General features: G+C 41.7%; 1 protein-coding gene across 1 annotated transcript in view; it reads left to right on the top strand.

Moving 5' to 3' along the window:
* The window catches only part of fbxw4 (F-box and WD repeat domain containing 4), a gene marked incomplete at its 3' end in the record, with an annotated part of 70,489 nt that extends 56,601 nt beyond the window's left edge, over positions 1-13,888 (top strand). The window contains exons 7-9 of the mRNA XM_079248970.1: positions 5,955-6,095; positions 13,439-13,580; positions 13,754-13,888. Of these exons, the coding sequence (XP_079105096.1) occupies positions 5,955-6,095; positions 13,439-13,580; positions 13,754-13,888 (418 nt within the window). The remainder of the gene's footprint in view (positions 1-5,954; positions 6,096-13,438; positions 13,581-13,753) is intronic.
* Between the last annotated feature and the right edge of the window lie 2,261 nt (positions 13,889-16,149).

The following is a 16,149-nucleotide window of genomic DNA, read 5'->3' on the forward strand; positions in this document are numbered from 1 at the left end:
TATTCCACATCTTTCCGTTCTTCGTATTCCACATCTTTCCATTCTTCGTATTCCTCATCTTTTCGTTCTTCATATTCCACATCTTTCCATTCTTCGTATTCCTCATCTTTTCGTTCTTTGTATTCCACATCTTTCCGTTCTTCGTATTCCACATCTTTCCATTCTTCGTATTCCTCATCTTTTCGTTCTTTGTATTCCACATCTTTCCGTTCTTCGTATTCCACATCTTTCCGTTCTTTGTATTCCACATCTTTCCGTTCTTCGTATTCCTCATCTTTTCGTTCTTCGTATTCCACATCTTTCCGTTCTTCGTATTCCACATCTTTCCATTCTTCGTATTCCTCATCTTTTCGTTCTTTGTATTCCACATCTTTCCGTTCTTCGTATTCCACATCTTTCCGTTCTTCGTATTCCACATCTTTCCGTTCTTCGTATTCCACATCTTTCCATTCTTCGTATTCCACATCTTTCCGTTCTTCGTATTCCACATCTTTCCGTTCTTCGTATTCCACATCTTTCCGTTCTTTGTATTCCACATCTTTCCGTTCTTCGTATTCCACATCTTTCCGTTCTTCGTATTCCACATCTTTCCGTTCTTCGTATTCCACATCTTTCCGTTCTTCGTATTCCACCTCTTTCCGTTCTTCGTATTCAACATCTTTCCGTTCTTTGTATTCCACATCTTTCCGTTCTTCGTATTCCACATCTTTCCGTTCTTCGTATTCCACATCTTTCCATTCTTCGTATTCCACATCTTTCCGTTCTTTGTATTCCACATCTTTCCGTTCTTCGTATTCCACATCTTTCCGTTTTTCGTATTCCACATCTTTCCGTTCTTCGTATTCCACATCTTTCCGTTCTTCGTATTCCACATCTTTCCATTCTTCGTATTCAACATCTTTACACAGCTGAAGTTTTCCACTGTTGGTAGAACAACAAAGACCAGCGCGTGTCCTCCCAGATTTCCTTCACATTAAGTGACAGACAGTTTTAAGAAAAAAGTAACCAATTCTCCTTAGAATTGCATGTTACAGGCACATCACTGCCACTGTGAAAATGTCCAGTTCCGGTATTTGCTCTGATTAGTCTGAAGTGACTTACATCCCACTCTATCAGTTGTGTTTTCACAGAGTTTACAAAGTAAAAGAGGCCTGTAGTTCACATTTTGTTCCTCATCACAAAGTGAAGTGATTGATGACAAAAATCAAACATTTTATTTCTTAGGATCATTGATGTCAGGGATAGACTACAACTCACATTCTAGCTAGTACAATGGTTTTACAGTACTTAAATCAGAGATGGGGAGGAATTTGGAGTGGACCTTTCTTTTTTTCCATTTTTCTTCTTTTCTTGTTTCTGTTGTGAGTGACAAATTGACATGAAAAATAAGTAACTTCTTGATAGTTTCATCGGTAACTGTGGTGCACTGCCTAGAGTACCAGACCTAGAGTATGAAACTGAGATTTTTCCCTTCATTTTTTGGGAATACATTCCAAAATGAGCAACCTTTAAAATTACAATATTATCTACGATCTAGGATACAGGTGTCAAACCCCGTCCTTGAGGGCCAGTACCCTGCAGGGTTTCGTTGTCTCCATGCTCCAACACACTTGACCTAAATCAATGAATAGGTTGACAAGAAGCTGTTGGATCCATTTGATTTGAATCGTGTGTTTGAGCAGGGAAATGATAAAAACCTGCCAGATTCAGGTCCTCGGGGACTGGAGTTTGACACCCCTGGTTTAGGACATTCATATATGCTTGAAAGAAGACCTGAAATACTCTATTTAGGGTTGGCGTACAGTGTATGGGTCAGAATGAGACAGATTATCAAATATGTACACATACAAATACTACCATTTCAGTAGAAATAACTTGGAAAAACATAATGAAATGACAAAGCTTTCTTCAAGTGAAATTGGATTGTAAAACTAATTACAAAAAGTAATGGCATAGTATTTTTAAACTAGACAAAATATTTTAAGCATCTACACGTGCATCAGTAATTAATTGATGCACAGATGGGTTTTACTGTGATACACTAGGTCAGGTTTGATTAAATAAATCACAGTAAAACAGGGTTCAACGAGTGATGTGATTTTATAAGACCTGTCCCCATATTGATGATGTTTATTAGTAACACTTCAAGGTTTGAGCTGCACAAAAAGCAACATACTTACACACAAAAATTACGTTATTACAACAAAGGTTTCATGGTGTGCATGAATTAATTCAGTGATATTATGATAAAGGTATTAAAAACTTTGTTTTTCCAGGACCTCAAACTCTGAGAATTATTTCTCATAATAAATAAATCATGTGACCATTTGTGAGAACAGCCACTGTGAACCAACGTCACACAACTCTCAGATCAGATTTGTTGCTATAGTGGAAATATAATCATACAATACTCAAAAATTTTGATTGCACCAAAAATTATTTAAAATTTTTCTTTTTTTTTTTTTGTGTTTGTTTCTAAATGATTAATAACATTGGTACAATAGTGTTCATCCAAAACTGGTGTTTTGTAAACTCCATTCATTCCTTTTCATGCCATTTATCCGGGGTTGGGTTGTGGGTCAGCAGCCTAAGCAGGGAAGCCCAGACTTCCCTCTCCCCAGCCACATTTGCCAGCTCATTGGGGGGGATCCTGAGGTGTCCCCCGATCAATCAAAAGATATAATCCATCCAGCATGTCCTGGGTCTTCCCTGGGATCTCCTCCCACAGGGACGTGCCAAGAAAAAAACCAGGGAAGCATCCAAGATTTATCTTAACCAGCTGCTTCAAGAGCTTTGCCTTCTGGCTCAGCTCCTTCTTCACCATGACAGACTAGCGCAGAGTCCACACTACAGCAGATGCTGCACCAATCCACCTCAATCTCATTCATCATCCTTTTCTTCTTCATAAACAAAACTCCAAAATTATTGAACTCCTCAACTTGGGGCACAACTTAATTCCGGACCTGGAGAGGACACTCCAGCGTTTTCCGGCTGAGGTCCATGGGTTTGGATTTGGATTTGGAGGTGCTGATTCTCATACCACACTTGGCAGCAAATTGCTCCAGCAACAGCTAGGGATCACAACCTGTTGAAGCTAACAGAAGATACAATCCTGAGCTTACCAAACAGGATCCCCTTAACCTTGGCAGGGTCCAGAAAATTCTGAACAAAATTGGTCCAACCCTCACTGGAAACAAATCCAGCTTACTGTTGGCAGTGTGGACAAAGCTCTGACACCTGATGTAAAGGGACTGGACAACCTGTACAAGGGGATTTGGTACCTGGAGTACCTTGTAAAGGAATCCCTGGAGGACACGGTTGAAAGCCTTCTCCAGGGCCACAAAGCACATGTAGACAAGATGGGCAAACTCCCATGCCCCCTCCAGGACCTTGAAGAGGATATAAAGCTGGTTCACTGTTCAGCACCAAGGATGAACAGCAAATTGTTCAAATATTCAGTTAATCTGAAATTCAACATCTTCGCATAAAATTCCAGTCATGACATATCAGCAGAAGGAGGTGAAGTGACTTCTGATTTGTAACAAGGCAATATTTGTAGCCTGTACAAAAGTTATTTAACAACGTTGCTGAACTCATCTTAAAATAAAAATATTTAAACTCATTAATCCCGTGAAATGAGTGCAGTGTGTCAGGAACCATCTTTCAGCAAGTACAGCAGACACCTGTTCAGGTGACACTGCAGTAGCACAGCTAAATAATGTGATAAAGGGATGATGATGCATCAGTGGACCCAGCATTCTACAGCAGTCTATAACATGTAAAGTACTTTTTAATTTTTAAAATGTTTTCATTTTGTCAGTCTGGGTGCAAAGTAGAATATACATAACATCATATAAACCACTATAATACAGTTTGATCAATATAACATTGTATAACACAGTATAATATAATATGTCCTTTAGGAAGATAAGACCATGATCTTATACCTCCACCTATAAGGTTCATCGTTCAGAAGCAGCCATAACACAGATAATTGCTGTGTGATGTTTGCTTCTGGACAATGCATTTCATACATTTGCTGTAATACTGACAGAACGCTTTAAGATTGAATTAAATGTAGAAGACATCACTGCCATGAATGAGTTAGGGACAGATTGCGTCAACTTTTTGTGGGCAACTTTTTCCCAAGAAGAACAGCTGTTCCCCAGCTTTCCTCTCACACTTCCACACTGCCACTCTGCAGTTCAGTCATGGACCTTGACATAGCCTCATCTCCCTCCACATCAACATATACTAAGACCTCCTCTGCTTCCACCTCTAGCCTGTCTGTCTCCTGAGACCTCCTCTACCTCCACCTCTATCCTGTCTGTCTCCTGAGACCTCCTCTACCTCCACCTCTAGCCTGTCTCTCTCCTGAGACCTCCTCTACCTCCACCTCTAGCCTGTCTGTCTCCTGAGACCTCCTCTACCTCCACCTCTATTCTGTCTGTCTCCTGAGACCTCCTCTACCTCCACCTCTATCCTGTCTGTCTCCTGAGACCTCCTCTACCTCCACCTCTAGCCTGTCTCTCTCCTGAGACCTCCTCTACCTCCACCTCTAGCCTGTCTGTCTCCTGAGACCTCCTCTACCTCCACCTCTATTCTGTCTGTCTCCTGAGACCTCCTCTACCTCCACCTCTATCCTGTCTGTCTCCTGAGACCCCCTCTACCTCCACCTCTAGCCTTTCTGTCTCCTGAGACCCCCTCTACCTCCACCTCTAGCCTTTCTGTCTCCTGAGACCTCCTCTACCTCCACCTCTAGCCTGTCTGTCTCCTGAGACCTCCTCTACCTCCACCTCTATCCTGTCTGTCTCCTGAGACCCCCTCTACCTCCACCTCTAGCCTTTCTTTCTCCTGAGACCCCCTCTACCTCCACCTCTAGCCTTTCTGTCTCCTGAGACCTCCTCTACCTCCACCTCTAGCCTGTCTGTCTCCTGAGACCTCCTCTACCTCCACCTCTAGCCTGTCTGTCTCCTGAGACCTCCTCTACCTCCACCTCTAGCCTGTCTGTCTCCTGAGACCTCCTCTACCTCCACCTCTAGCCTGTCTGTCTCCTGAGACCTCCTCTACCTCCACCTCTATCCTGTCTGTCTCCTGAGACCCCCTCTACCTCCACCTCTATCCTGTCTGTCTCCTGAGACCTCCTCTACCTCCACCTCTATTCTGTCTGTCTCCTGAGACCTCCTCTACCTCCACCTCTATCCTGTCTGTCTCCTGAGACCCCCTCTACCTCCACCTCTAGCCTTTCTGTCTCCTGAGACCCCCTCTACCTCCACCTCTAGCCTTTCTGTCTTCTGAGACCTCCTCTACCTCCACCTCTAGCCTGTCTGTCTCCTGAGACCTCCTCTACCTCCACCTCTAGCCTGTCTGTCTCCTGAGACCTCCTCTACCCCCACCTCTAGCCTGTCTGTCTCCTGAGACCTCCTCTACCTCCACCTCTAGCCTGTCTGTCTCCTGAGACCTCCTCTACCTCCACCTCTAGCCTGTCTGTCTCCTGAGACCTCCTCTACCTCCACCTCTACCCTGTCTGTCTCCTGAGACCTCCTCTACCTCCACCTCTAGCCTTTCTGTCTCCTGAGACCTCCTCTACCTCCACCTCTAGCCTGTCTGTCTCCTGAGACCTCCTCTACCTCCACCTCTAGCCTGTCTTTCTCCTGAGACCTCCTCTACCTCCACCTCTAGCCTGTCTGTCTCCTGAGACCTCCTCTACCGCCACCTCTAGCCTGTCTGTCTCCTGAGACCTCCTCTACCTCCACCTCTAGCCTGTCTGTCTCCAGAGACCTCCTCTACCTCCACCTGTAGCCTGTCCATCTTCTGAGACCTCCTCCACCTCTAGCTTGTATGCCTTTTGTCTGCCTAGAACTGCTTTTACAACCTTATTCTGCCCCCATCTTCTTCACATTTGCTCTCAGGGATAAATAACTTATTTTTCATTTCTTTTCTCTCCTTTCCAGGTCAGCATGTGTTTGCAGTCTGGGCTCAGAGTTTCGTCGTGGTGCTGGTGTCTTGGATATCGTATTTGAGTCTCCGTTCCAGCTGCTCACTTGTGGCTATGACACCTTCATTCGATTGTGGGACCTCCGCCTCAACCCACAGTAAGTGGCTGTTTGTAAATCAAATGAATTTTCAATTCATACTGCATGTTATTAGTATTCTCAAACCATTGATATGGTGAAGGTGTTCCAGATATTGGTGTTTATTGTTTGCTATCATTGTGATGGCATCGTAATGATGTGGGATGGAAAATTTAAATTTCCTCTGGTTGTTGGTTCTGTTTACACCATTTGGATCCTTGATTTTGCTTTGTTCTTTGGACAACAGTTGTCGACAGAAACAAAATTTATGATCTGCAAGGGTCAGAATAATAATTAATATGTGTGTCAGCTGGGAGAAACAGATGGTGATATTGCTGTGGACTTCATGTACCACTCCACAGGCCTGTACTACGAAGTTGGATTTTCTCTTATCCAGGTAACTTAACGGTTAACCATGGGTTTTGTACGATGACGCTGCTTCACTTCTTGCTGGGGTAAATTAACATGGAAACTTATACTGAATGACAAACCTTCAGGGTATGTTCAGGATACAAGATAATTGAGTATAAAAGCACCAACTCCTGATTGGTTCTTCTGAAAAATGGCCCGTCCATTCTGACAACATTGGTCCATGGAAGATCACTTGGGAGCGAAATAGTTTTTAGGTACAGATGCATCCTTTAAAGTTTTTGTATTTTTTGTGACACTTTGCAATTTGATTTGCAATTTGTTTTTATTAATTGTTGAATTTGAAATTATATTTAGAAATCTGTTATTTTATTTAACAATTATTTCGTCATCAGCATAATGCTGAATTGCTATTTCAAAGACACTCCTGGTCCTACCAGTCTTGAGCCTCAAAACAACTTAATCGAGAATATAAAGGAAAGGAAGGGACTAAGTATCTGAAACATCTGGGCTGTAATAAAGTTAAATTGATTGATTGAGAGCTGTCTATTTATATTGTCTCATGAATTAATTTTATTTAATGTCATGCATTCACAGTCAGACATTTTCTGTCAGCTTTCCTTCCTTTCTGTTGCTCTAGCAACAGTATTGCTTTTAGTTTGGATGGCGTGCTTGAACTCTGCTGCTCTACAGGGTTTCTCCATGTCTGTGAATGGTCAGATGCCGCAAACTCCTTCCATTTTATGTGAACGCTCTCTGATTAAGATGAAAAACCCTGGGTTAATTACCAAGTTGATAACTAGCTTATTCTTGTGAGATCCTGAATGTCTGGGTTCGTCAACCCAGGTAACCGGGATATGTTAATCTCACTTCCTAGTACAGGAGTCAATAAATCCAACAAATCTACCGTATTTTCATGACCATCAGGTGCACCATGTTAAAAGGCACAGTCTCAGTTACGGGTGCTATTTTTGTATTTATCACATACAAAAGGCGATATGGTCGCGGGCATGGTAAAACATACCGGTACTCTAGCTTTAAAAATGCTTGCTTGTGTGTGTTTTCAAAAAGGCAGCAAAAGAAAAACTGAGTTCAGTTTTACTATATTGAAGAATTTAGCGATGTTTTCATGTTTCATGTTTTTTGATCAATTCTCATTCACAAATCCATCAAAGTCCTCATCTTCTGTATCCGAAATGAACAGCTGGGCTAGATCTCCATCGAAAACGCCGGGTTCCCGCTCGTCATTGTCAGTCAGTCTCGTTGCCGTGTGGCTACTCATAAATCATGCCAGCTTTTGCGAAAGCTCGAACAACAGTGCAAGCAGACGCATTAGCCCAAGCATCCGCAATCCATTCACAAATTGTCGCGTAACTCGCCTGGCGCTGCCTCAAAACTGTGTTCGCCATCTGTCGTCCATCGATGCCACGTAGTTCACAACTTCACTTTGAACGCCCTGTTTATACTAATGTCCAGCAGTTGGAGTTCCTCCGTCAAGCCTCCCGGAATGGTGGCAAGCTCCAAGTTCATTTGCCACACTCGGTTCTTCACAGAAACGGATCTTGGATTGTCTCCCAGCTGCTCGATTCCCATGTTTGTCCGCGTAGCTGATAGGTTGCAATTTGAACTGGGCTTCGTAAGCATGTCTCTTTGTAGGTGCCATTTTAATAAGTTGTCATTAGCCACACCAATGTTGTTTTGCATAATGCACATACTGGCACTATATACCTACTGAGGGCATGCCTTTAGCATCTTCTTTCATGCCCACACTTCCCCCTTCAACGTTCTCATGCTGCCTTCTGTTACGTCCGCCTTTTATCTATATAAGCAGCTTGTCGGCAGGAAACGCTCTCAGTCAGTCAAGCGGAGCGCTCATCAGAGTCACACAACATCTATAGATTTTGGAACTCGGTACACACATAAGGCTCACTGCATTATAAGTCGCTCTGTCTATTTTGGAGAAAATAAAAGACTTTTTAGTGCATCTTATGGTCACGAAAATACAGTACTTCAAGGAAAGAACGAAAGTTGAGAACTGTTCAGCCATGCTCTCTGTGCACAGACCCGTGTCCAACTGACCACATGGCAAGAAGGAAAATCAAACTTGAGGAAATAAAACATGTCCAAAAATGTACAAAAGGGGGCAGTCAACCACCCTGTAGCCATAAAGATCCTTCATCCGACTACAGTGAGACCAAGTAAGACCCTGAAGAAGACAATATGGATGCTACACATGTCAGAGTGTGTTTATCAGTTCGGAAGTTGTGGAATAAAACCCAACAAACAATATGATAATTTTATGTTCTCTATTATTTAGGACAAACTTTATTAAAAGTTTCTACTGAGCATTGGCACCCAACAAACTGACTGGTAATAACAAAACTAGTAATAACAAAAAACTTTTTAAAAATAATCTTACCTTTAGGGATTTGTGGTCAAAACTTGCATTTTCTGTGCAAAAAGCATTTCTAAAATCTACTGCTTTGACTCTGTTTTAGTTGGAAATGACTCAAAAAGGTCTAGGTTATTTACACAGAAAATAAAAATGTTTTAAGGTCCAGCCTTCTACAACATCTGTATGAAGGCAACAGTGTGCATCCAGAAGGAAGCATACTCAAATGTGCCTCCTTCTGAATTATCATCGCTGTTTCTAAGGTGAATACAGGTGCTAGTCTTCATTCCTCCCAACTGATTGGTTGATAGAGATGTCGCTCATCAACCAGGAAGCAGTTGTGCTATCAGCAGCTTTCCATAAATGGTGTTAGTTTGTTTATTTAGGTGAGCCAACAACTGTCTCTACAGGACTTTGGTGATGTGACGTAAGGGCAACTGGTCTGTAGTCATTAGGTTTAGATGGTTGGGAGTGGAAAGAGGATGTTTTCCATATCGCTTTGACATAAATACAATTTGGATTAAATATCTCAAAACCATCACAACACATCAGTTTCATCTCTAGTTTTTTGGTTTAATCATTTGCTTTGAGTTAGTGAGACATTTATCTAATATTCTAACATATTCCTGTATGCAACACGCTGTCACACTTTCAGGATATTATCTAGAATATTCCAGCACCAGAAATTGTAAGCAGCCTTCTACAACATCTGTATGAACGCAGTAGACCATGTTGGTGTCAGCCAACATTGTTGCTGACATGTTTGGTGAAGGAAACATTTATTTGGACATCGAGGGTTTGAAGGGTTTCATGCTGTGTTTCTTGTGGATCAGTCAAGTAAGACAAATCAGATCTGATTGGCATATCACTTTGGGGATTTAGAAAAGGTTTATGATGGAAGCAAGGTTGGCAGACAGTGGCCCCATTATATATCAATAATTCATGAGGTCAAATTTCCACCCATCCATTTTCTTTGCCTGTTTAATCCTGTTCAGGGGGAGGGGGGGACTCAAACCTCTCCCAGCTGTCATCAGGCAAGTGGCAGAGTACACCGTGGACAGATCTCTGGTCCTTCACAGGGTCAACACAGTCCAGCCAAACAAAACTAATTATTACTCACAATAAGGCCTTTACACACCAGGACCGATGACAATACATACAAAATGCTCATAATTAAAAGGTGAATTATCAGCGTTTCTGTCTGTACACACCAAGTGCAATGCAGATCTGAGAATAAATTATAGAACAAATAAAATAAAACAAACTTTTAAAGTGGATTTAAGCCACGACAACAGTGTGCTGAGGCAGCAAAAGAAAGACAAAAAGAAGCGCAGAAAACAGAGAACATGGGGAGTTTCATTGTTTAACACAGGATCTGAAGCTGGACCAGGACCGCTTCAGGGCGGACTTTAGGACGTCCGTGGGACAGTTGGAAGATGTGCTTTAGCAGCTGCTTGCTTTAAGAAGCAAAGAAGAAAATAATGAAGATGCTTGCCCATGATGATATAAAGTTTGAATGAAATAGCAGTGAAAATTACGCCTGCGCTCACAACCGATGATCAGTCAACACGCCTTATCTGATTGGTCAATTATATATCTGTCAGAGGCGAATATTACAAACAATTAACTTCAGTTTGAAAAAATAAATCTCACAAAATTGCTGGATGGAATTTCATCCTTGATGTACATGTTCAGATTGATTTGACAATAATTCCATTAACAACATTACCATGCAAAATACACAAACAAAATACTCGGAGTAGTTGTGTAAAAGGCCTTTAGTCCTCTGTTGAGTTCAGCACCACCAGTTAACCTGACATAATGTTTCCAGACTGAAGGAAGCCGGAGAACCTGGAGAGAACCAAAAAAATGCTCCAACTAAAATTCAAACCTGTAAATTTCTTGCCGTGGTTCAGACTGCTCAGGAGCTCGCTGTATAACTACTGTGTATCAGTGGAAAATATTAAGTCTACAATTTAAAAACATGCAACTGTTTTTTTTCATACCTGAATTTTTTTTTTCCAAAAGTGATAGATATCCAAATTGCGCACAATGTAAGATTGACGTACAAACTTCTTGTATATGATCTGCTTATGCCTGAAATTAGGTCCATGTTAGGAAGGTATAGAAAACACTCTTAAGAGGGTCTTGAACATGGATCTTCATTTATATCTACTCCAATCTCTACCTTAAAGCTCTGCACTTAGTCCATTTTTGGCCAAAACAACATATTCTGTCAAAGAAAACCTCTGAGGATTGTCCTAAACACCCTTGAAAGGTGAATGAACTTCATCATTGTTTGCTGCTGGAAAAGATCACAAATAAACTGAAAGACAAGGCAGAAAATATCCTCCAACACGGCAAGCTTGTACAGACAACCTGAGAACATAGGTCATCTTTCACCCTTTTTCCACTTCTTTCTTAGGAATCTTCTTAAATTGGTTCTTACATTGTACTCGCAAAGTTTTTAATGAAAACCCACTGGGAGATTCATGTATGTGTTTGTAGACCACAGAATTTTTCGTATCTCTTCTCTTAGAATGGTGATTACCCATCTATTGTAGGTTGAAAGGACGGACGAGCTGGCCCTGCTATGGAGCCAAAAGCCTAAAAAACGCCCACTAATGTCGAGAGTTTCAAACCGTGTGCAAACAGATGCAGATGAGGAAAAAATAAAACATAATGATAAAAAGACGAATGAAAACAAAAAACAATAAAATTAAAGCTGCAAGCAACAATGAAGGCTCTTGTGCCTTTGTGCCTATTTCTCCATCACATCCACTGGCAACCTCTGCCTCACAGCATTTTCGACCTCACTTGCAGCCAGACTTTAGATCAGCTTATTTAGGCTTTAAAATGATTAACTTCCTGTTATCTGAGGACATGGCCATGGCGTTAGCAACATTTGGACGTGTAGATTTTACCAGCAATGATCTGGGCTGAAAAATATTTTGTTTTGGTGTTGTATGGATACTGTGCTTGATGGTGTAACATCAAATGCCTACTCCTTTGAGAACTTTTTCGAGAACTTTTGATAAAACGGTTGGTTAGAAGAGCCAGGTGTCCCTCCTCCCAGAGCCTTTGGGTGTGAGTTTCAGAGTTTAAAACCAAAGCAAAGAGAGAATACTAATAGAAAATGGCCAATGGTAATCCAGAGGTGCTCAGAGTAGAGATGCTGTTCCTCCACATCGAGAGGAGGCAGCTGTTGGAGCTTGTCTGGTCAGGATACCTTCTAAACACCTCCGCAGTGACGTGGTGAGGTGACCTGGAGGAGGGACTGGCAAAGACCCGCTAGAGGGATTATATCTCTCAGCTGACTGAATATTATTATCATTATTATTTTATTATTATTATTTTAATATATGTTGTGTGGTGGAGGTGGTGGTTGTATTTCTCTAACAGCAGCAGCTGCTTTGGCGCTAGCAGGTTATTTCTTGCAGATCCTCTGGAAGGGGTTATTGATCTTCCTGTTTGTAGTTTCTCCAGGCTGTCAGTGGATATTTCATCTCAGTTTCAACTTGCAGAACAGATTAGAAACAGACATATACCTCCTTTAATAGGTTACATTTTGTATTGATATATATTGATATGTGTTGAAATTTTAAAGGTCCTAAAAGTTTGGCATAAAATTTTGTTTGTGCACAGACATTCACACATTCACTTTAATCCCCTCCATCTACTGTTTTTCACTCCTGAGATGTGATGAGTGACCGCCCCATTGAGGTTAACTGTAATGACAGTGTGTGTGTGTGTGTGTGTATTTCTGTGTGTGTTTGCTATTGTCTGCTGCTGATGTCGCTCCATCATTTATGGATGAGGCTGCTCTAATGGAGGATTGATGTCCATTGGCAGAATATACTTCTCCCTAAAATACATCCATCAGTAAACCACAGCTACCATTGTGCTCTGCTACACACACCCAGTGATCCATCACTTGAAAGGATGTTACTCTGACTTACATTAATTTATCCTAATTAATGCTTCCTTTAATAAACCCCAAAGTTATATCCCATCTGTCACTGAGTTTTGCCTCCTTTTTGACCTGAATCGTCACACTTCAGGTTGGAAAGCAGGAAACAAAGACTGATCATCCTCTGTAAAGCATGCAATTATTAAACCTCTTGTATAAATCACATGTATTAAACCAGAAATGATCCTCTTTATACCTGCGGAAGTGATGGTGAGATCCAGTTGTCTCGAAATTCCGAGCAGCCGAGAGTAGACGCCGTTCCAGTTGCACCAGCTTGGAAAACATGGATAGCCAGTTTGAGGGCATCTATAAATATAGTATTACAGAAGAAAATCACAAACTTTTTGTGAAAATGTGCAGCGAACACCAGCCAATTTATGTGATTATGATTAAGAAACCAAACACAAAGCTGCCACAACAACTCAATCAATAAAAACAACTCACTGCTGTTTGCACAGACTGCAAGTGGAACTGGGCTTAACCATCTTTAAATCTGGAAGATTGGGGTCCTCTGAAAGATACAAGTTGCAAATTCTGACATCACTTTGTTTCCGGCAAATTTTTTTTGTTTTCGGAATTCTGAGTTCCAGGGACAACTGGAATCCATGATGTCTCCTCTTTTTTCTCCAACAGGCAGTGTGTGCTGAAGTGGGAGGAGCCTCATGACAGCACCTTGTACTGCATTCAGACGGATGGAAATCACATGATAGCCAGCGGCTCTTCATATTACGGCGTTGTACGTCTGTGGGACAAACGGCAGCATGAATGTCTGCAGGTTCGTATGTTTGGTCCATACTGATGTGAACGTGGTAGAAGCTGCGATACGTGGAGTAGATATCGATTTGTTTACTAACCTATTAACTACGTCTTTAGATACATACTAACGATTAAAGCGGTTGGAATCGTGAAGTAGTTTGTGTTGAATGATTGTGTGTTTTTGCTGTGCAGTTCTTCCAGCTGTGCACTGATGCTGTGAGCAGCCCTGTCTACTGCCTGAGGTTCAGCAGCTCACATCTGTACGCGGCCCTCGCCACTGCTCTGCACGCACTGGACTTTAAACTGAACCCCGCTGTCATCAGATGACACAAAAACACTTTTATGAACTCTGATAAATCAATAAAAACGTTTATTTTATCAGTAAATTGTCTGTATATTTCCCTTTCATCCATTCATTTCAGTTTATTTAAGACATAAACACAGTAGATCCATTTAAAAAAAAAAGTTGTAAAGGGTAAAACTCCAATGGTCTCCCATACTGCACCAAAACCAGCTGAACTTGGTGAAGCTTCGATCACTGATAAAACGACATGATAATGTCTTAGTCTACACATAGATCTGTATATCAGATTGCGTGATATGGCATTACAAATGGAGACTACAACCGTCCATTTTTAGCATCCTGAGACGCATCAATCCATCATTATTTGTCACTTTGAGTTAAAGCATATCCCTTTGTTTACGGCATCTCCAGTGGTTGGCGGTGCACAAAGGGGTACAGTACGCTTTAAGCACAACGTTCACTGAGACAGAGCAGATACTGAATCTACACAACCGGTTGACAAAGTCAAACACAACTTGAAATATCACTAGATAATTTCTAAAGAAATTCTGATGAATGCCAATGCAGCTGCTGCTGACACGCCAGAGCGGCAGGCATACGCAGATACGGAGCCCCTGTGTGGGTGTGGTGACAGCAAAGGTCGCGAGTGTGACCAGGGGCTTGAAATCTGAACACATACAGTGTGTTGTTTGGTTGTGTGTGAGAGAAAACGAGAGGAGGCGTGCCAACTCGCGCATCTGATGATGGCGCCTCTGTGACGTCAACTGTGGGTTTCCGAAGAGCTCTTCTGATGCCGTTCCCACCATCGCAATCATGGCAGCGTCACGCACGTCGACACTCCGGGAAAATACAAATACAGACAAAAGGTGGAGCTCAGAGAGAACAAATTAAAAGTATCTTATTTATCCTTAAGGGAAATTTCAGTGTATCTATGTCAGCATTTATTTCTTCACATTCACTGTCCAACAACTCAGTGCACGTACCATTCACTCTAATCAGCTTAAACTTATTTACACTTTCCATTGTTACCACTGCACTTTCAAGCTGTACAAATACAAACTTTTCTCAAATACGTGTCCAACATACATCATGGACAGTACATTTCTTTTCATTAAATTACTGATATCATTGAATAGCTTGAGCTGTTATTTCTTTGTCCACTAGATGGCTTCATAGAGCAAACGAAACCCCGAAATGAATCCATGTGAGAAAAGCGTCAACGCTTCAGGAGACTTCACCATCACTAATCTGGGATGCTGAACCAAAGAAATAGCAGTGAATATAAAAACCTTGTTTTTTCAGTTGTTATAATGTTGGAAGTCACTGGTTAAAAACTGGTTTTTGGATGTTGATGGAAGGACGATCCATGTTGTTCCCTGTCAAACTCAACGCCGCCTTAAACTCCATCTTCATCACTCTTCTGCTCTGCTAGTCCGAGTGGTCCCGTTGTTGAGCAGAAAATCTGATAACTGAAACAGTCAAGATTCTCTCTGTTGCTTGCAGTTTGTGAGAAATTCAGCCAAGTAGATATGTATGAAGGGTAGTTGTGGTCCACTCAGCATCATCTGCAGCTGTTACCAACAGAGAGCCATGGGTGAGTGCTAAAACACAAGCAGGAGGTTGTTTAATCAGAGAGACTCTCTCAATCCAGCCTTCCATCCATTCCCACAAAGTTCCTCTAAAAATTAAACAAATTGAGTCCATAGTCCTAGATCCAGTCCAACAGCAGTCCTTAGTCCAGCAAACCAGAAACGATCTGAGGAAAACAGGTTAAAACTACTGGAGCAGGCAGGCTCGGAAATCCGAGCACCAAAGCAGGTCATAGGAAGGAAATTTTCACTGTTAAAGCTTTAAAAATCATAAAAAATACAATTGTAGCAACTTCTACAGTAGCTACTAAGGAAACTGTTGGGTCCGGTCTAATGGTGCAGATAGGCCACGTATTTTGTAGGCTCATTTATTGACTATCTGGAGTACATCCACTGCCTGACATACCAGATGAGATGTAATTTCCATAAACGATATGCTACCTTATGTGAGGCAGAACATAAATTAGGACGGTCAACAATAACTACAACTACCCAGCCCTCCTATCTAGCAAAACTCCAGTGACTGGCTGACAACGCCTTATTAACTAGTCAGACTTACACTGATTCCCATCCACGGGACCCACACCACATCACCATGACAACAATGTAACACCAACCATCCACCCAGTGATAATTCCCCATATAAACTACATTTAAGGCTCCTACAAAAATAACTAAACATAAGAACAGTCACA

The sequence above is a fragment of the Telmatherina bonti genome (assembly GCF_933228915.1).
Source record: "Telmatherina bonti genome assembly, chromosome: 11".
Lineage (NCBI taxonomy): Eukaryota > Metazoa > Chordata > Actinopteri > Atheriniformes > Telmatherinidae > Telmatherina > Telmatherina bonti.